This window comes from Poecile atricapillus, chromosome 8 (assembly GCF_030490865.1).
Source record: "Poecile atricapillus isolate bPoeAtr1 chromosome 8, bPoeAtr1.hap1, whole genome shotgun sequence".
Taxonomy (NCBI): domain Eukaryota; kingdom Metazoa; phylum Chordata; class Aves; order Passeriformes; family Paridae; genus Poecile; species Poecile atricapillus.
The window spans coordinates 22493876-22513802 of record NC_081256.1 but is presented as its reverse complement, the minus strand read 5'-3'; the positions used below and the strand labels follow the sequence as shown (position 1 = coordinate 22513802).

At 42.6% G+C, this 19927-nt stretch overlaps 1 protein-coding gene across 1 annotated transcript; it reads right to left on the bottom strand.

Moving 5' to 3' along the window:
- Positions 1 to 722: 722 nt before the first annotated feature.
- Positions 723 to 19611, bottom strand: NCEH1 (neutral cholesterol ester hydrolase 1). Its single transcript, XM_058843779.1, has 5 exons — positions 19358 to 19611; positions 10936 to 11164; positions 9015 to 9084; positions 6912 to 7083; positions 723 to 5561 (listed from the first exon to the last, which is right to left on the bottom strand). The coding sequence occupies exons 1-5, from the start codon at positions 19493 to 19495 to the stop codon at positions 4944 to 4946; spliced, it is 1227 nt and encodes a 408-aa protein (XP_058699762.1). The 5' UTR covers positions 19496 to 19611; the 3' UTR covers positions 723 to 4943.
- Positions 19612 to 19927: the final 316 nt, after the last annotated feature.

Here is a 19927-nt window from a genome sequence, read left to right as displayed (position 1 = left end):
GCTGAGGAAGGCACTGCCCTGCCTTGCCAAGCCCTGCACAGTCAGATGTTTTATGACATCTGAGAAAACATCTCTGGAAAAAAAAATGTTCTGTGTGATCCAGATTGGTTTTAATGCATTCAATTTCATGCATTCAATTTCATGCAAGTAGGAATATGACTTTTGCTGGTTTAAAAAATAGGGTTGTAAGTCCTTTGAAGCATTTTTTCCCCACCACGTTTTTTCAGCAGGAGAAAAGCTTTGTATTCTGTGAAAGGCACAGGAGCCTGCTGGACAAAATGGGAAACCCACCACATTAGGGTATCTCAAAAGCAATGCTGCTGTGATCAATAAATGAGAGAGCAGGGGCAGAAAATGGGCTACAGGTCAGAAAAAAACAATGTGAATGGATGTCAAACAGGAATGAAAAGGGAACCTGGACTTTTGATGGCTAAACCAAATTTCAAACATATACATAACCTATAGACACATAAAAATGTGTTTATGCATTGGAATGGAGAATGTAAGTTCTTGAAGAAGAATAACAGCCCCAGTGCAGGTTTGTCCACTCTTCAGGATCAGCAGATGTGGTCACCATTTGGCAGAAATGAAGTACAAGGAGGTGACCCTCACAGCCCATGGACATACAGAAGTCTCCTGCCTTGAAAACAATCAAAAATCAGAATGGAAATGCTCAGAAATACAAAACCAGTGGTCTTGGGAAAAATAAAATAAGTTGCAGGTATATTTCACTTTATTTGTTTATTCTTCATTTTGACAGCATATCTCAAATCACACTTGGTAATGAAATCTTACAAATCTTTCCCCTGCTCTGGGACAAAGCAAAAACCAGTCATGCATAAGGTACTGAATGCATTCACCTTTATGTTGTATGTTGGGCTTTTGAACATCATAAATATGAGAACATTAAACCAGCTGGTTTTAGATTTATTTTTTTTTAACAATATCACTGTTACAGATCATAGCAGCTTAAAAGGTTTAACTCAAGTTTACCTGCTTACAGTATTTTTATTTTTAAAAGTTTCTTGTAAAGTTTAGTAAGAGATTAAAAATATAGAGGCCCAAATATTACAAAATAATGTTTTAAAGATGAAGTATTTCTGTCTAGTTTGTAGGGCTTAAAACTCACAATGGCCTTTCTGCTTTGACTGGGAATGCAGTTCTGGCATTACTTACATGAAGGTTAGGAAACTCAACTTATTTGTGATTTTTATGCGTCATGAAACCTCTTTAAAGAGGTCTGGGCTTTCAGAAATGTTGAACGCCCATCCTTTAAGAGGTCCTCAGCTAGGGAGACAAAATCTCCATCTATTCCTGCAAGTATTAGCCAAAATACTAGAGACCCACTAATATAGTTCTCAGGTCTATGAAGCAGGATAAGAGTGACTACAGGTTCTGTTATGCTCATTGATTTTGTTGTATTTTTTTTCTAAACTTTCATCTGAATGCTTCGATAGCCATCAGGAACAAGAGATTTTTGCAATAGAAGGATAGAGTCTAATTGTAGAAGGGAAGAAAAGCTACCTACAAAAGCTACCTAGCCAAAATCATGATAAGAAAACAAACTCATTGAAGATCTTCTCTGAAAAGACTCTACCATGCACAGGTGGAATATTGCTACAAACACTTGCTCTGATCCTACATCGTGCAAGTGCCCTAAACTGCTTTGTGAAATAACCTTTGTGAAAAGGGATGAAGGTGCAAGGTATGCCTGAGGACACACTTGGAGAAGTAGGAAAATGCAGGAACAAATCCAGGTGTTGTAACACGGATTAATCTTAATCCCTTGCTATCAGGCATCTGTTTTCTGTAACCCTGAGTCAGTTCCTAGGAGTTTGCAGCAACACAGCGGGAAACAACCCTAAACTTTCAATATGGGAAATGGGGACTGTGTGCAAAGGAGAACAAAGCACAGGAGGAGGAAAGCTGGGTTGGGACTAACACTCACTTGAAGGTTTACACTGAATTTGATCAGTGTCTTGTGCGGCTGTGAACTAAAGGTCTTTTTAGAGCTGGAACTCAGACCTCTTTTTTTCCATGTTGTAGGATCCCTCAGGTATCTCTGCAGCTATCAGGTATTAAACCACATGGCTGCAAGATCAAAGCAGTCCAGATGCTTTGACAGAAGTAGTTAATACTGTACATCACATCCACGTGGTGCTGTGATCTCTCTCGGCTATCGCACCAGGCTGCTGGCAGCTTCGTAAACACATCCACTCCAGTTATAAACTTACTACCATCTCTTGTGCCAAGACTTTAATGTGCTTCAGTGCATGAAGGAAATTTACAACCAACTCCATGAATATATATGTGTGTATATATTCCAGCTCTCCCTTTCATTTCAGTTAAAAAAAAACAAAAACAAAACAGCAGCAATTATATTTTAGGTTCATAACAGATATTTATAACTTAGCTATAAACAAATGCTGACCTAAAGCTTTGCAGAAAGCTCTCAGGAAAACTTCATTATTATAAGATCTATAGGAATATTAACAATTTTCTTCCAGTACTACAGTTATACTATGACATACAATCATAGTATAGCCACATATTATACTAATGACAGTGAGTAGATATAAATGATATCTTTTCTGATATGGGTTTATTCTTTAAGCAGGAAATTCAGGAAGAAGCCTTTTGTTGTAACTCAGTATAGTGGTTTTTTTTTTTATTTTTTTTTTACTATTTTAGTCATAGTCTAAAGTCAGGTAAATGTAGCTGTCTCCATATAAAGAGAAAGGAGTCTGGAGCAGATTAGTAACTTGTCTTTTGAACGGATGTAACTTCTCTTGCTGTCTGTTTAAAACATACAATCTATGAAGCTGTGTTTATGGGGAAAAGGAGGAAAGGGTTTAAATCCAGATAAAAAGTTTGAATTCCTCTGCAGTGCTAATTGGGTTTCTTGATCAAAATTTATTCTGATTGAGATTGTCACTTGGTTGCTCTAATTCCACCAAGTCTTTGTAAATGCTAAATGGAAGAATCTGGGCCACTGTTGAAAAAGCTTTGCCTTGTGATCTTCGTGTGAACTGTGCTGGGAATGAATTTTGGCCTGCATGACTGAGCTGACATCCAGGCCTTGTCTCGTTAATGGTTTTTCTTAATACACACAACCACGTTAACAACCTGGTGTTTCCAGGAAACAGTGATTCTGCAAAGCCATTCTCCTATTTAATTTAAATCCCAGTGAAAGGGGACTGCTCTGTATATGTTTTAAATGTCAGAAGGCAGTTTGATCAGTACCTGATGGGGTTTTTTGAAGAACTTTCATAAGGAAATTTCATATAAGGAATGCTTTAATGAAATTGCCTTTCTCATGATCTCCAAGGCTAAGGGCGAAGAAGCCTCACCTTAGGGTTCCTGACAGGAACCAGGACAGAGGGGAACAAACTGCTCAGCAGGACATGAGCCCAGTAGCATCCCTGATGTGGGACAGGCTGTTCTGAGCCAGCTCTTGGAGAAGGATGGAAAGTCAAAAGCCAGAGTTCCTGCAGTCACATTCACATCTGTGTGCTTCACCCATGCCTGAGAATTCAGCTTCACAGCTCCTTTGTGAGGTAGGACATTCCTCCCTCCCTTGCAGGAGTGGGGTGTAAGGAGATGACATTGTTCTCCTGGGGACTCACAGGGTCTGTGGTAAAGCTGATGATGAATTTAATCTCCTACTCTCTCCTTTGTGCCTCTGGGCTTTTGACACCACCTTCATTTCTGCAAGCTGTGAGCAGCCTGGACAATAGATAGTCACAAAGTGGTTTCACTCCCCTGTCCTGCCTGTCCAAACTTTACAGACTGGCTCAAACTGCACAGATTTGCTGCCCAATAGCGAGATCACCTTGCCTGGAGCAGTCTACAAGACTGAGAAAAAGTTCAGCTGCAAAGCTCAGAATTAAATATTGTACAGAATTAAGTATCTGTACAGATTGGAACCCACCTCTATTCACTTGCTTTCCTCCTTTCATGAAGCAGGAAATATAGTAAAAACTACAAACACAAAACAAAAGTCAATGAACAAAAACTTCTACTAATTACAAACATTAGTGCAAACCACACAGCAGACTATCTGTAGTAAGGTCAGTATTTTCTCTAAGGAGGTCATACAACTAAGGTTTTCAACATAGGTGAAGTCACATTCTTTAGCCAAATAAGTAGTCAGCTTTGAAGGTCACTCACACAGGAAAGCTGCATTCTCCTGCTACACCTGATATTTGATCTTACCTATTTGTGTTTATGCTATCATACTTTTTATTGAAAATATATTTAGTCCTGTACCTTCTTAAAATATAAATAATTAAAAGGCGGTAAAGACCAAATTCCAAAGCTGAATTACAGGTTTGCCTAAAAGACTCATCGAGCATCATTTTAACTGTCTAGAAGAGCTTTTGTAAAAAATTTCGTAAAAATTTTAAATGAGCCGTTCGTCTGTGGCAAAAAGCCAACACCTAAATCTGTGCTTGTCATTCAAATGCATGGCCCTGCTGCCCAAGGAGAGTGTTCTCACTGTGACATCAGATGCTCAACACTGCTGTAAACTAGCTCACATTTTTACATATTCAGAAGTAGGTGTAGGTGGTTAGGATTTATCCCACATCACTTGAAAGCCAGGGCCTTTGTACCTAATTAAGAGTCAAAGCTCAAAAGTTTCAGCCAGGTAAGAATCCTGCAGGAGTCCTGATCTCCCTGCTCAATCCGTGTTTATGTTTGGCAATATCATCTGGGAGAAAGTGGGAAAAAAATTGCTTTGAAAAAAATACTTCTAAAAATTCTTTACTGGGCAAGGCAAATAGAGCTAGAAAATGCTGCAGTTAGTGGTTTGTACCCCCAGCAGCTGCACTGAACAGCGAAGTCAGAACTGGGAAAAGTGCACTTTTTTGATTGTTTGCTCTTTTGCCAGCACAGACACCGGAGCCACACGCCCACCCTGTGCCTTCCAGCCTTCCCTCCCTTCAGAGGTTCTCATCCAGCCACTTGATGTAGCTGTTCCTGGTCTGCACGCCGGCGGAGAAATCCGTGGGCCACACGGTGAAGATCATGCAGCCGTGGAAGCAGTCGTGGAAGTGGTCGAGGGTGACGGGCACGCCGGCGCGCTCCAGGCGCGAGGCGTACATGGCGCCGTCGTCGCGCAGCACGTCGTTCTCGCAGGTCAGCACGTAGGTGCGGGGCTGCCGCGCCAGCGTGGCGTCGTCCGCCAGCAGCGGCACCGCCCGCACGTCCAGCAGCGCCGGCAGCCGCTCCACGATGGCCGCCGTGCCCGTGGTCTGCACCACCGGCTTGTAGTTCTTCTTGAAGGAGGGAGGCAGCAGCGACGTCCAGTTGAGGCGCGCGCGGAAGGAGAGCGCCCGGCCCACGTTGAGGGCCGTGTGGTTGTTGATCAGCAGCTCGTGAGCCAAGTCGTAGTTGCCGTTGATGTAATCGATCCAGTAGTTGATCATGACGTAGCGAGGCAGCACGGGCATGTTCATGTTCTGCTGGTAGGAAGGGGTGTTGAAGTCAAACGCCTGGAGGACTGGATAAATCAAGGCCTGCAGCTTCGGTCTGACGCTCAAATCCTCGTCTTTGCTAAGCTGTGAGAAAAACGCAGGATAGAATTAAGATTATAAAGAAGATAAACACGTATCAATGTGGGACTGCAGAAAAGCAAACATTCATTTGACAGTTTTAGAGTGAATTCTGCTCTTATACAGGCAATGTGGCCGTTTTGTCTGAAGTATCAGCAGTCTGATCTTTTTCTCCTCTCGTAAGGTGGCCGTTCCCAACAGAAATCAGTGACCTAAGCTTATTGAAGGGAGTATGAACAACAAAATATGAGAAGTGGCATTTCTCTCACACAGTGCCCAGTTGAACAAGTGGCATCAGAAGGATTTCCTGAATCAAAGGAGCTACTCTTGCTTTTAAGAGCTTTTCATGGATTTTTCTTCCATTAATTGATCTAATTGGTTTGTTTTCAGCCAATGCAGATTGCTGGCATCCACAATTTCTTCTAGCAAAGACTCACCTGGTACAGAAGCATCTCCCTGTGTCTGACTCAACCTGCATTTGATTTGAGTCCATCAATTTGGTGCCCCCTGACTGCCTTACTGGAAGAGTCAGCAAACTTTGTTCCATCCTACGAGACGCACAGTGCCCTATCATGTCTCATCTTGTTTAAAAAGAATTATGCATCAGGAAATTGAATTTCCCAAAATGTGCTACTATCATGTTTATCAGTCCTCAATACTGAAGTCTTTATTGTAACTGTCTCTTATTAATTATTCCACCCTAATTCAATATTGCAAGGGTGTCATGATAATTAGTTGTCTGGACATGGTATCTGCTTTCTTATCACTAATGGTTATGGAAACAGGAATAAGTTAGTAATAATAATATTTTATTCAACCATGAAAAATATTACTTGCCTCGGGTTTCCTTTAAACTCTTTACTAGATCAAATTCAGATTACATTTAAACTGCAGATACACAAAAGAAATTTCTTTAAAATTGCAAAATGCTACAGAAAGACAATTCAAGAGGAATTAAGCTCCATTTACTGTGTATTTTGTCCTTCATTTGTATTTGAAAGAAATAAAAGTGTATTTCCAGAGACAATTATCTAAAAATAGGCAATCATATTAAGAAATTATGCCTACCTGGAAAAATAAGGAGTTCACCAGCAAAATAGGTAAAAAAACCTAATTTAGCTCCTTACTCTTGAACTCCAGTCCATAACAACTTGTGAATGTAACAACACATCACAACCTATGTGATTCATATAGTGACTGAGTCACTTTACAGAAGAAACATGAGCAGATTCTGGCTTTCTACCATTCTGTTTTCAGGGGTGGCACATCCCCTTGTGATGGTGCAGCACAAAGAACCTGCCAGCCTCTCTGGGCTGGACTGCTGTAGTGCAATACAGAACTCTCAGTGGATGATACCTGCTGGCACACAGCAGCTGCCAGATTCCCTCCTGCACTGTCCCCAGAGATTGCAATTCGACTGGGGTCCACTGAATACTCAGCTAAGACATCAGGCTGCAGGAAATGCTTTGTTGCACGAAGAGCATCGTGGTACTGCTCGGGGAAGCACACCTCAGGCACCAGCCTATATCTGCAAAATAAAAGGGATGAGAATCAATTCTTACCTCTGCTTTATTGTACTGATGTTATTGTACCTCTCCTTTAGGATTTACAGGTGATATCTGATAACCCTTACTGGAAATCGGTATTTCATTAGGATAAATAGTACAGAAAAAGTAGGAGGTGTGTAATACGTATGTAAGACTTAATCTTATCGTTAGTGTTCTAATTTGGAAAAATTAAAATGAACCTACTAGACATGAATTGTACCAAGACAGTGTAAAATTGTGCAGCACTTTCCTAGGATTACCCAATGGAGGATTTCATCATGCATTATGAAAATCAGTAGTTAAAACACCCATGGCAAGGGAGTCAGGCCACTCTGCCTGGTTTTGATCCAAAGTCCCACCTTAAGAAGTAGGAGGGAGATTAAATCATACACGCCCAACACGCTCCTGTTTGGCTGAGCCAAACACCTAAGCACTTCTGCTTCCCAAATTTTTAGTGATGTCAGGAGAGAATAAACCTTGCTATCCCTCTGTGCCATGAAATGAACAATAACCAAGAAATTAAGTAATGCAAATTTCCTCCAGTGCAAAGGATGCACTAATTCCTTTCCTTTATCAAGGAGAGGAGCAGAAATAAACCCATTGGGCAGGTGGGGGACGGAGGCACAGAGAGAGCAAACAGTCTGCCAGGAAGAGCCAGCAGCTGAATCCCAGACATGAGGCTTTCTCAGCTTCTAAATAACAGTGCAGGAGAAATCCGTTTGTATTTTCTGAATAATTTGACATCCAAGAATTGTTACTGGGCCTCGTGGTACAAAGCAAAGTTTTCAGCTTTTCAAACTACAGATTTTAGACTTTTTCAGTAGAGCCTAGTGAACCAAAATTCAGCTGTCTGACTCAAAACATCTTTAGACTGTAAGCTAAAGAAGTTTCATATGCAGAATAAATTTTAAACTTAAGGTTACAACTTTCAAACTCCAATTGTGACCCGCTGTCAGAAAGCAATCTGTATCTTGTATATACAGGAATCTGAGAGTGTCCTTTGGGAGCTCCTTGCAAAACTGCCTAACAGTAAACTGTGTATAGATTGTGAAAGTGAGATGTGCAATTAGACCAATGAAACTTGACTAATTGAATACAAACACCTTGATTGAAGGATATAATGATTAAGGAGAAGAAGTAATAGTAACTCAGAACAATAGGCAGAATGAAAACAGCATAAATCAGAAAAGGAATAATAAGGAACTTTTCAATATTGTGATTGCTGCTTGTCTGGAATAACCAACAGCTGCTTTTGTAGTTTTCCTTGTTTCTAATAATGAAAACCAAAGCAGTAAAAAAAACCAAAAACCAAACCACCTGACCCTTTAAAGTACACTACAATAAGCATTAAATGAGTAACATCAACTCCATGTAATTAAGTTGCAATTAGATCCCAAAGCTTGGTATGTAATGAACTGCAGGTGGGAAAACTTAGTAATTTTATCAAGTGGTTGGGTTTGCAGAAGAAAATATTGAAGTTGATAATAAAGATGGGAACAGTACCAATCAAGTTGGAGTCATCTAGGTAATGTATTTAGCTAGTCAAGGGGTTTGTTTGCCTTGTAATTGTTCAACATGTTAAAAAAGCAGCCCCACTTCTCTGTTGTCTGGCAGTCTTCTGCTCTTGAGGGAAGCACAAGGCTTAAAAGAGAGGACTGCAACAGTGGGACATTGTGAGAGCAACAGGGCTAGACCCCACAGTGAATTCTAAAGTAATCAGAAACCCAAATGAATTTCTGATAACATTCCGATTAGTTGTAATTTTAAAAGGATAAAGGTATCAGACTGGTATAGAAAATGACTGTCCAAGTTAAAGCCTTAGAGAGAAGCCACTAGTGAAGGAGAAGGTAAAAGAATGATGTTATATATTTCTAATACCTTAAAACTACTTGATCAATTTTAGATTACTCACTCAACGGAGACAACAACAGCGTTGAGAGATTCAGCCATGATTCTGCAGAGATTGTTGTAAAGGCTTGTTCCTGGAAGGGAAGGACATGGTGTTAGGGACATGTGAGTCAATAGTCACAAAACTGTCCAAAAGCCTCAGAAAACATACAGCCATCACAGACAGAAGCAAAGTAAATGAGATCAGCCTGCAACTCATCGAGTGCCAAATCCATAGTTCAGCAGAAGGAACATAACTCATGCCTTCAGAATCCTGCAGTCTATTGCCTCCTTCCTCATCTGTTTCTTGGTGACTTCAGACATGTCATTTCACCCACCTATCACAATTTTCTCAGTTGGCCAAAATCTAAGGCACCCAATGGTTTGGGGGCATTAACATCCAGAGAGAGTGCTGTATGAGTCACTGCCTGTGGTTCATTTTATTATAGCATGCATTGCTTTGATTCAAATGAGTTGCCCTATTAATGTCAGCTCAGCTACTCATTTAAGGGAGGATTAATCACAGCTATTCTATTTATCAGAGGACTGAGTATCTTTAATTTTGTTCCTTTCCAGTTACTTAATTGTTGGTTCCCAGTACTATAAAATATACTAGGACACTAAACGTTTTCTAAAGCGCCCAATCTTAGAAGTTAACATTTAGGTGTAGCAATTGTGTCATTAACTTGTGCACCCTGGACTCAGGGATACATCTGACAACAGCAAGCCATAATCATCCTGACAAACTGCAGCAATTTAATATAAACTTTTGCACAAGAGTCATATGCAAACTATTAGAGAACAAATGATGCAGGCAGGAGGTTAACAAATATCCATTAGGCAATTCTAAGAAAACCATCTCAAAGCACAATTCCTCTGTAGGAAGAGGAGTAAAATATTTAACTGCTACAGGACAAAGAGATTGGAATTTCCAAAGGCATGTGAAGACCAAATTTTAAAGTTATTTAGGAACCTGAATCTCACTCAAATCATGGTCTAAATGACTTGTATATGCAGAGTCTAAATGCAATCAATCCAATTGTATCTTTTTGTAAAAATCCACTGCTGTTCTTTTTCTGTAGTGGAAGATGTAGAATGCATTAGGGCTGTATGGACTTCAGGACGTCATGGGAACAATGGGGAAGGAAAAGGGAGAAGACTTCTCAGATCTGGATCTCAGAGCAGCCACAGGAACCACATGCCCTTTCTCTGCCAAGGCTGTTTTCCTCCTGTACGATGTGGAAGGAATCAGTGGTTACCTTATCACTGCCTATAGCTGCATCCCACTTCCTCTGATCATGTTTGTGGTTTCCAAATGAATGGAGTAAACAGCATTAAATTTCAAGGTAATTATGCTAGTGGTGGTTGTAGTCCCTAAGGAGCAACCCAAAGAGGAACCAACCTCTACCTGTTTCCTTCACACTTCTGTCTGTGCTCAGCAGGGTGCATTCCCAGGCAGGTGCTACTTAAGAACCAAACATTAGCAAGACTGTTGCATGCCATGTAGATCAGCTCAGTCTTCTGCTAATTATCCTCTGAAAATGGGGTAAACCCATGTAATTTCTTTATGTGTAGCCACTGGAACCTGATCACCAAGGACTGACTTTTGTGCACTACCTCAGAAAGTGAGGGACTGGCCCAAGCAGCCTACCCAGGCATCACAGAAATTGAATCAATAAGCTGTTTTTCCCTCTCAGGATGTAACAAAATTAACGTTTTAGTCCTTTTACAGCTCACATGCAGGTAAGATATGCACTTCTGCTGTGTGTTAATGGTAGTTTTCTCCCTCTCTCCTTAGACTTGATCCACCAGATTGGAGCCAGTCACTACTGAATTCAGGTACATCTTAGCAAAACTGCCATTCCTGGCAGCAAAAAGAGCTTTTGGCTTTTCCTGCTAGGAGAAAAGCAGACTGGAATCCCATTTAATTACTGACAGACACCTACTTGCACTAGCCAAGGCCCAGCCCCCTCCGTGGATGTAAACAACGCTGCGCTTGAGGCTTTCATCTCCCTTCGCAGGAGGTTCAAACACTCTCACTTCCACGCCGTCAAAAACAGCATCCGTGATTTTAATGTCTTCAGAGGAGACAGACTTCAGCTTGTCAAAGGTGCAAATCAAATAATTCAGAACTATCAAGTGATGGCTGAGTCTCAGATAGTGAATCAGGTGACACTAGCGGGGGGAAAAGAAGAAGAAAAGAAATTTCTGTTACTTCAGAGCATATGATACACTACCACATTGATGTGTAATACAACTGCCTTCAAAGGGCAGGTCCTACATGACTCTTACAGTATTCACTGGAAAATGAAATTTTATCAGAAGCCTCTAATGTTTTTAAAGCTGTGTTATAAAAAATCGCTGCTCGTAGAATATTTTCTGTGGAAAAATAAAATTAAACCATGAACGCCTCATGGATCACAACCATGAACGAGCACCCGAATCCTCTGAAAGACACCTTGGAAGGGGACAAACCTCTTGTTCCACTAGGGGACCTATGAAGCTCCTCAGACTGGTGCCAGCAGAGGGCAATACTACACAGGCAGCGTTTTTTGGTGGAAAAGTATCAAAAATGCAGATTATCTCTCCTGCTCCACCACAAAGCATAAGGCTTTCTATTTACAAATTAAGAAAAGTTCCCAATGACTGCAAAGAAATTTGGAAACAGGAATAGTCTTAAAAGGAATATCATGGTGTTTTTTGGCTTATCCTGTGTTTACCTGCTGAATTGGGAAGAATCTGAAACACTAGTCAAGAACAACAGTAGGTTGATGACACTTTTTTCCAACCCAAGAGACTCAAGGCACTTTTTTGTGTGATTTAAACACTATGAAATTGAAGAATGATGATTCTTCTGTCCCCTTATGGTAGAAGGAGACAGGTTTTATCCCCTTTAGCTATCCAGGACTTTTATTTTCATGTTTATTTTAAAAATTCTGCCCTGACTCGATTAGAAGCCTGCTTCTCTTAGCAAACACTGCTGGGATTCAAGGCACTCCTCCACTTGCAATGGTCATGACCTGCTCCCCACACATGACCTGCTCACTATTTGTAGTGCATACCTGTTCCCATGCCCTGCATGGTGCACCAGGGCTGGCAAAAGGGCAGCCAAAGGACCACAGGGGCTACAGTGTCCAGACTGACCATTTAAAAGAAAAAGTAGTGGAGGTCTTTCCCCTTTAAGCTCAGGAACTGGATGACCAGCAAAGCCTTTTGTACAACTTTCTCAGTCAAGGCAATGGCGTTGGGAGGTAAAATTAACAATAAAATTAACATATACCTGTAAGAACATTACCACTAGGAAAGCTGTCAGCTGGGACCTTTTATCTCCAGATACCAAATACTTGGAACAAGAGGTGTCCTGTTATATAGGGCTTTTCTACACATGCTCACTTTGCAGTGTGAATTCTGCCAGTCCCATTAGTGCAGTGCAACCTGCTACAAAGAATTCAGGATACTGACACAGAGTGAGCAGACTCACCCAAGTACTGGTCTAACCACATTCACCTGCTAAAGAACAGATAGTTCCCAGTTTAATCTGTACAAAATCTGCACATCGTCCCCTCCAGAATAAAAGCAAGCTTTGAAGCACTCAGCAGCCTCTTTTCCAAAGAAGATCTTACAGGCACCATCTCTTACATGTAATTTTTCTCACTGTCCTAATTAGTTTGAAAGTTAAAAAAAAGAAAATATTTGCTTTCATCCAGGTTCTGTACAGAAAAGGCCCTGCACAGCTCCTACTGCAGACTGCTGTAGAAAAAAGTTTGATCTTTAAATAAACCCCAAAATTTACACCAAACACAGTGGGCTGTTATGTGACCTGGGAGAGGAATCCACTTTCAAAACAAGAATTTTAAAAAAATTACTTTATTTTCTTGCCTTGTGGTAACATCACCCTGCTGAGATGGTTTGGTAGGAATCCAAAATTTAAAATGCTTGCTGTTTTTTGGATGGGATATAATTTCTTCATATTGCAAGTCTTCTCTCTGGGAGAAGAAACACAAAATACCCACGCGGCAGGAAGAAATGCTGATTTCACAAGGCTGTTTGTATCTCTGAGTCTCAGCCCGTGTTTTTCTCCCACCATTACTTAAAATTCCCACAGGAAATCCCAGGACCAGTTTGGAATCTGAAGAGCAATGCATCTATTAATAATCTGGCACACAAATGGTTGGGCTGCCATCGATGTAACCACATAAAGGTCTGCTCCTCTCTGTGCCCTGTGGAAGTTCCCAGGGGAGGTAAGCACTGGGAAGCAGTTTTAGAAAGCCTGCTAAAGAAAATAATGTTTTTGTAGATTTTATTTAGCCTGCGCTGCAATAGACATCTCATTTTTGTTTTCTCCCACTTTAGTTTGCAATCTCTGTAGACAAGATTACCACATGTTCCGTGGAATCAGGAATGTTTTGTTTTCAAGGCTAGTTAGGGGTGTTTACCAAGAAATGTTTTGCCCTGTTCTTCAAACCACAGAGCACCCTGGCCATCTGCAGCCTACCATGCTCTTTCATGTCTATCCCTCCTGTAATAGGCCACTCTTTCCAAGAATCCAAGTGCTTTCTACATCAGGGCACAAATGCAACAGCCCTAATTATTTATCAGACGTGAGCAGGTTTTTTGCCAAGCATTTATCAGATAGATTCCTTGTTAGTCAATCTACCTAATCAGCCTATTGGCTTGTTATTTACAAGGCATCAGGATTGCACTTTTTGCTGGCAAAGAGCCGGTCCTGTCCAAAGTTCTCACAAATAATTTTTTTCTTTTCCTCTCTCTAAATGTTAAAATATATATATCTATATTTATCTTAGCAGTCTGTACTAATACTCCTGGCAGAAGATGTGGTTGGCCAACTCTCCTCTAGGAGTGCCTTGCCACTCAAAGGACAGCCCTGCCCATCCTGATGCCTGTTCTTCCCTGGCACCTTTCTTGTGGTGTCCCTGGAAGCCCCAGAGCATGATCTTACTGCAAAACCCAGCAAACTCAGAGCAAACCCAAGCAGACAAACCCAGCAGAGCCAAAGAAACACTGAACTTCAGCCATGCCACCACCTTACTGATACCCCAAGGCAGGAAAGAGGGGGCAGGGGAAAGGATGGGACCAGCCCTTTTGGCAGCAGCTGGATTGCCTTAAATCCGGGATGAAACTGGAACTGCTCATCTCCTGTGAGCAATAATGGGTTTGATCTTTGCTGGTAGCTGAGATTTTTACCTCCCTTACAGTTACAACCTGCAGGGCTGCTGTAGGTTATCAAATGTGAACGATATATTTGGGGATTACGTGTGTGTGTGGCTGTGGCGAGAAGAGGAGGAGAAGGAGAAGAAGAAAGAAGGAGAAAGGAAGAGAAAGGAGAAAGAGAGAGAGAAGGAGAAGGAGGAGAAGGAGATTTCCCTGCTTTCCCAGGTGAAAAGGGAGAGCAGACAGTGCTGTAATACTTAAAGCTAGCAGAAAGGAGGAGAAAGCATAAGGAAAAGGGGGAAGTAAAGAGACCACAGGAAAGAAAGAGGAGCTAGTATAAAGATGAAAAGCCTGGGCAACTGGCCCAGAGCTGCTGTGCCAGCCACAGGCACAGCACATTGCCCACTCTGGGTCACAGCTGCAAGTCTTCCCACTACAGCAAAATCTCCTTCTCTTTCCCAGGACATTCCCAGGAGTGAGATTTTAAGGTAAGGACTATGCAGGCACCTCCTAGGGATTGAATTGTTCAAGACTGACACTTTCCTTCTGGTAAATTCTTTGATATGGGGTGCCAGATACTGAAAGATTTAAGTGATGTAAGAGAAATTTTTCAGTAAATGAAGAAAGGTGTCAGGGCAGAATGAACCAAATACTGCACCATTACTTCACCTTTAACCATCAATATCTGTCCCTAAATTATATGGATTTTTCTATTGGCTCCTCAGCTGATAATTTCATGAAGAAACATCTTCAAGGACTTGAATTCCATACTTGTCATGTGTTCTGTATTGCAAAAAAGTAACCCAGAAGTTTTTGTTGCAAATATCCAGTAACCTCTAGCACTGCTCAACACTTTGGGACTCTCTGTCCTCAGATGACTTCCTTGGCTAACCCTGGCTCTGCCCTTTAGTCACAGAATTATTGCGACAGGTCGCGCTTGCAGCGCACAAAGGCAACACCCTCCAGAGGCATCAGCTGCTCCCTCCAGTGCCCTCCCAGCCGGGCAGAGCCAAGGTCCTGCACTGACCTTTCAGGCTCTGGGGGGATCAGGAACCAGACAAACAGCTAAGGCTCCTTCTACACCCAGCACTACTTGGGACCCAGCCAAATCTCACTCATGACTCAACTGAGTAATGATGCCGGAACTGCCAGGCTGAACTGCCTAAAACTCAACTTCCCACCTTAAAAGACACACACACTACAGTCAGTTCTGGCATTGCTTTGAAAAGGACACTTCTAAAAACATTAGAGGCTCAACACCAATGATAATATCTGTAGGCAGTAACATTAGTGAAAAATAAACAGGATCATTTCCACATTTAGCTGTGTGTGGAACATATTGTTTTGTGTGCATTTCAGGCAATTTACCCTATTTAGGGGTGATTTTACAAAAAGATTTCTCAATGCAAGTATCTTGTTTCCCAGTAAAGAACATGTCTTTTTAATATTATTAGAGAAAGACAGTTTTCAAAGACAAGTGCTCTTAGTTTTATGAATTTCCTTTAGAACTGAAAAAAAAACCAGGAAGACTGTTTTTCAGTTTATTAACTGGAAGCAAAATCTAGATTACATTTTAATGTAAGGTTTTGTGCACATACCTGTTCAGCCATGATGATCTGCTTTTACAGCAATATAAATTACCTGTTCCTGCAAAAAGGACTTACGGTGTGGTTCAGTTTCTGTTCGGGTGCCAGTGCTGTGAGACCTACCTGCCATAACTAAAACCTGTTTTACTGTAAATCAGTTCTAAAACTTGGATCCAAAACCATCAGCAACTTACTTCACTGCCTACAACTATGACTTTCACCTGTCCAGAAATCACACACTCTGCAATATGTGGGTAGAGAGAAATTAAAATGTTAGAAAGAACAAACACTGTTTTCTTTATTCCTGAGTGTTGATACCCCTTGGTTGATTTTATTCCAAAAGTGAGTGGAGAAGAAGCACAAAGGAAACACTTGGCTAATGAGAAGTTTTCTGCCCTGTACAGCTGCCTGCTTTCTTCCATATACATCTATCTGATGGCCAACTGTTGGGGGTTAACCCATTTATCCTTCCAAACTTTGCTAACAGCTGCCCTGATTCCAAAAAAAATCCCTCTTTCCTTGCCATGCACCAGAATAGCAAGTGTCTTGACAGTGATGTTCAGAAATAACTTATTTCAAAGGACTTGAATAAACATGTGCTGCTCTCTTTCCTCATCTAAGGGAGAGTGGTTAGAGGAAGAAGTGAAAAATGCCTGTTATCAATACTGCTGTTACAGCAGAATTGCCAAGTGTTGCTCTAGACACTTCTAAATAAACACCAACTGAAAAAATTATAATGGTTAAATCTATAGCTCAATCTTATAATTAACTTTATGTGGCTTCCCAAATTTCAGTGAAGCTGAGTTCTGATGTACCTGTATAGATAAATGTATATTAAAAAGTTTTTAATCTCTAATCTCAAATTGTGTTATATCACAGTTTTATGTAAAAACTTTACCATGTCCCATTTTGAGACAGGTGATGGGCAAATTACCCTTTCTCAGGTAAGCATTTTCACATCAATTCATTGATATCATTAAAGTCTCAGTTTCTTTATTTTCTTTCCAGGGCAGCACAGGGCATTAAAGAGGGCACAGAAACAAGGCTCTGAAAGGTCATCTCAATTTTCAGCTCCTTCACTGGAATTTTTGTGACATCAGATCAGCACTCCAGCTCTTCCTACCTCTGTTGCCCCCAATTTAAGACTAGGATAACAGTATCAGTTCTCTTCTGTAGTATGTTTTGAAACCTATTTAAAGAAACTGCCCTATAAGCATTGCACACTTTTTAAACCACCTGATTATACTTGAATGTTTGTTGGAGTCTCACAATGAGCCAGGACACTGACTCAGTCCCAAGCTTGTAAAGAAATTTATGGCTGACTGGGACAAAACTGTACATGCAAGTGTAAAAACCTTACCATTAATATGCTGGAAGCCAGTGAAAGCCCTATTCTGTTTCATTCACAGTGATTATTAATGCACTGAGTAAACAAACATATTATCCCTAACGAGAAATGGTTACACTCAATCATCCGAGTCTTAAATCCATTTCAAAACGAGCAAAAGACAATTAATTTATTTGAAGTATGTGAAGTTTGTGGGGAAAAAGTACATTTCAGAGATTTCAAAATTAGAAAGGTATTCCTGTCAGCTATCAGACCTATAAAGGAAAGTAATAAACAACAAGCTGAAATACATTCAGAAGTAGGTGAAAGTTCAACAGTCACACAGAGAAATGTTAAACCATTTGGCCTTGAAATAGCTGATAGAAAAAGAAAGAGGAAGCTGAGCTCTAGAAAAGGACATACTATTATAGATATACACACACAAAAGCTGTCTAACAAAGCAAATACACAAGCTTAACTTTTACAATCCTGCCTTCGGCTCTCAAGAGTTCCTTCCTAATGACAGTCATTTATTTATCTGCAACTGCGCTGCCTCAGTGTTAGAAAGACTTCTGAACACTTGGAAAGCTCCTTCTCTTTCTATCCAGAACCAATGCCCCAAGGTTCACCTGTTGTGTGCCTGGGGCACCTCTAACAACTCACCTCCTTCATGCTTCTGTGTAAAACTCATTTTGGTTTGCAAGTGATGTTACAGGAACTGTTACTTGCTTAGTACTTTTTCTTACTATTGAAGTTTTTATTTCTAAGGCCAGAGATGTAAACAACTAAGAAATTGCCACTTTCCCCTAAAAGAAAGCCTTCCCTGCCCCAGAGAGTGGGACAGATGTGGGCACCTCAGCCCTGCCACCAGCCTGCTCCAGCTGGCACCCACCAGGCTTTGTCCTGGGATTCCTCCTGGGATTCTGACTTCTAGAATATCTCAAAGGAGATGCTCCTCAGCCTCCAAGCTAGAGGCACCAGAATGCATCTACACCCAACCACATAAACAAACCATGGCCCTTCTGTCCCTACCTACCAATAAATTTGGGCTGAGCTGAGCACCTGCAGTTCAGTCACTTGAGTTAAAAACATGGAGCAAGTGAATGTCAAGTCATAGATTTTACTGCAGAATTCAAGCAATTGTATTGCATACTCTTCCTATCATACAGGAGGATATACAACTGACCAGGTTTTATCTGCACAGCAAACAGGTTTTATCATTTCATCCTAGAGGCATGCTTTGATTCCATTATACAACTGGACCATGAGACGTCCCAGAGGATCAGATGAGTGACCTATTTAGTCCCAACCTGTGTCTCCAAAGGTGACACCCAGAGAAGCTATTCAGGCAGAATATACAACTTTGGACACTGTCCCACCGTTACTGCATGAAGAATGTAGCAGGTACATTCCCAGCTAGCCCATTTATGAGCCCTTTCTCCTCTAACTCATTTAGTCCCTTTTTGAAGGGATCATAATCTGCTCAAAATAAAAGCTTTTGCATATTTCAAAGCAATTCAATAAACTGAAATTAAAATCAAGACAACTTTCAATTTTCACATACATAGTGCCTTACATCAGTCCTGTCCATGACTGATCAGTCCTTGTGAAAAACTGGATAATATATTAGAAGGAAGCAAACTTCATAGCTAAAGCCATTATGAGAATTTTTGCCATCTTTATTGTGTTTCATGTCAGCATAAAAATACTGGCAGAAAATAAGGGATAAATCATTAAGTGACAACTGCTTTGTGACAAAAAGCAAGCATTCGGAGTTTTCTTTAGTAATAAGACTCAAGATCAAGACAGTTTAAAATTCGAAAGAGTTTCGTATGTCTTCTTTCCCTAAGGCATACGTAACGGATCAGATTAAAACCCACCAATTCTTTTTTGCTGACCAAGAGCCGGCAAGCCGCACAGCAGAGCGAGCCGCGGGCGGCGCTCGCCGGGCGGACGGGCAGGGCTGAGCCCCGGGGCTGTCCCGCGGAGCCATCGCGTTACAGAGGGACACCAGTCCGCTTCTCCTCCCGCTTCTCCTCCCGCATGCGGGGCCGCCCGGTGCCGCGGGACCGGCCCCAGCTCCGGCCCGCTTATGTCACGGACCCGGGGACTCCCCGCTCGGCTCCGGCTGCAGGCAGCCCCGGGGGCCGGCCCGGGAGGGCTCGGCGGGGGCCGCTCCCGCTGCGCGGATGCCCCGGGCCGGCACCGCTACCGCGCTTCCGCCCGCCTGCGGTACCGGTGTGGGGGGTGTGCGCCCGCCTCCCCCGAGCGGGGCCGCCTTACCGTCTGCTGCACCGCCCGGAAGGTGGCATCCAGCAGCATCAGCTTCCAGGGGTCGGACACGGCGCCGGGCAGCGGCAGGTACACATAGTAGGCGGACAGGGCGGCCAGCGCCGGCAGCAGCACCCAGGCGGCCCGCATCGCCTCCTCCGCGCCGTGTGCGGCCGCCTCGCCGCGCTCCCCGCGGGGCGCGCACCGCCCCCGGGCCGGCCTCCCCTGGAGGAAGTCCCGGCGCTTCCTCCCGGGCTCCCGGCCGTGTGCCCGGCCCGGCCCGAGCCCAGAGCCCGCCCCGCCCGCCCCGCGGAACCGCCGCGCCCCGCGATCGCCGCCCCGGAGCACCGCACCGGCCCCAGGCTGCCCGGGCCGGGCGGGGGCCCCGGGGGGAAGGGGCTGTGCAGACACACGGGGCGTGGGATGACGGAGCTCCTCCATCGCGCTCGGCCAACAAAAGCATTCACATCTGCTGTGCTGCCTCCTGGCACCCCGTACCCACTGCTGACACCCCGTACCCACTGCTGGCACCCCGTACCCACTGCTGGCACCCTGTACCCACTGTTGGCACCCTGTACCCAC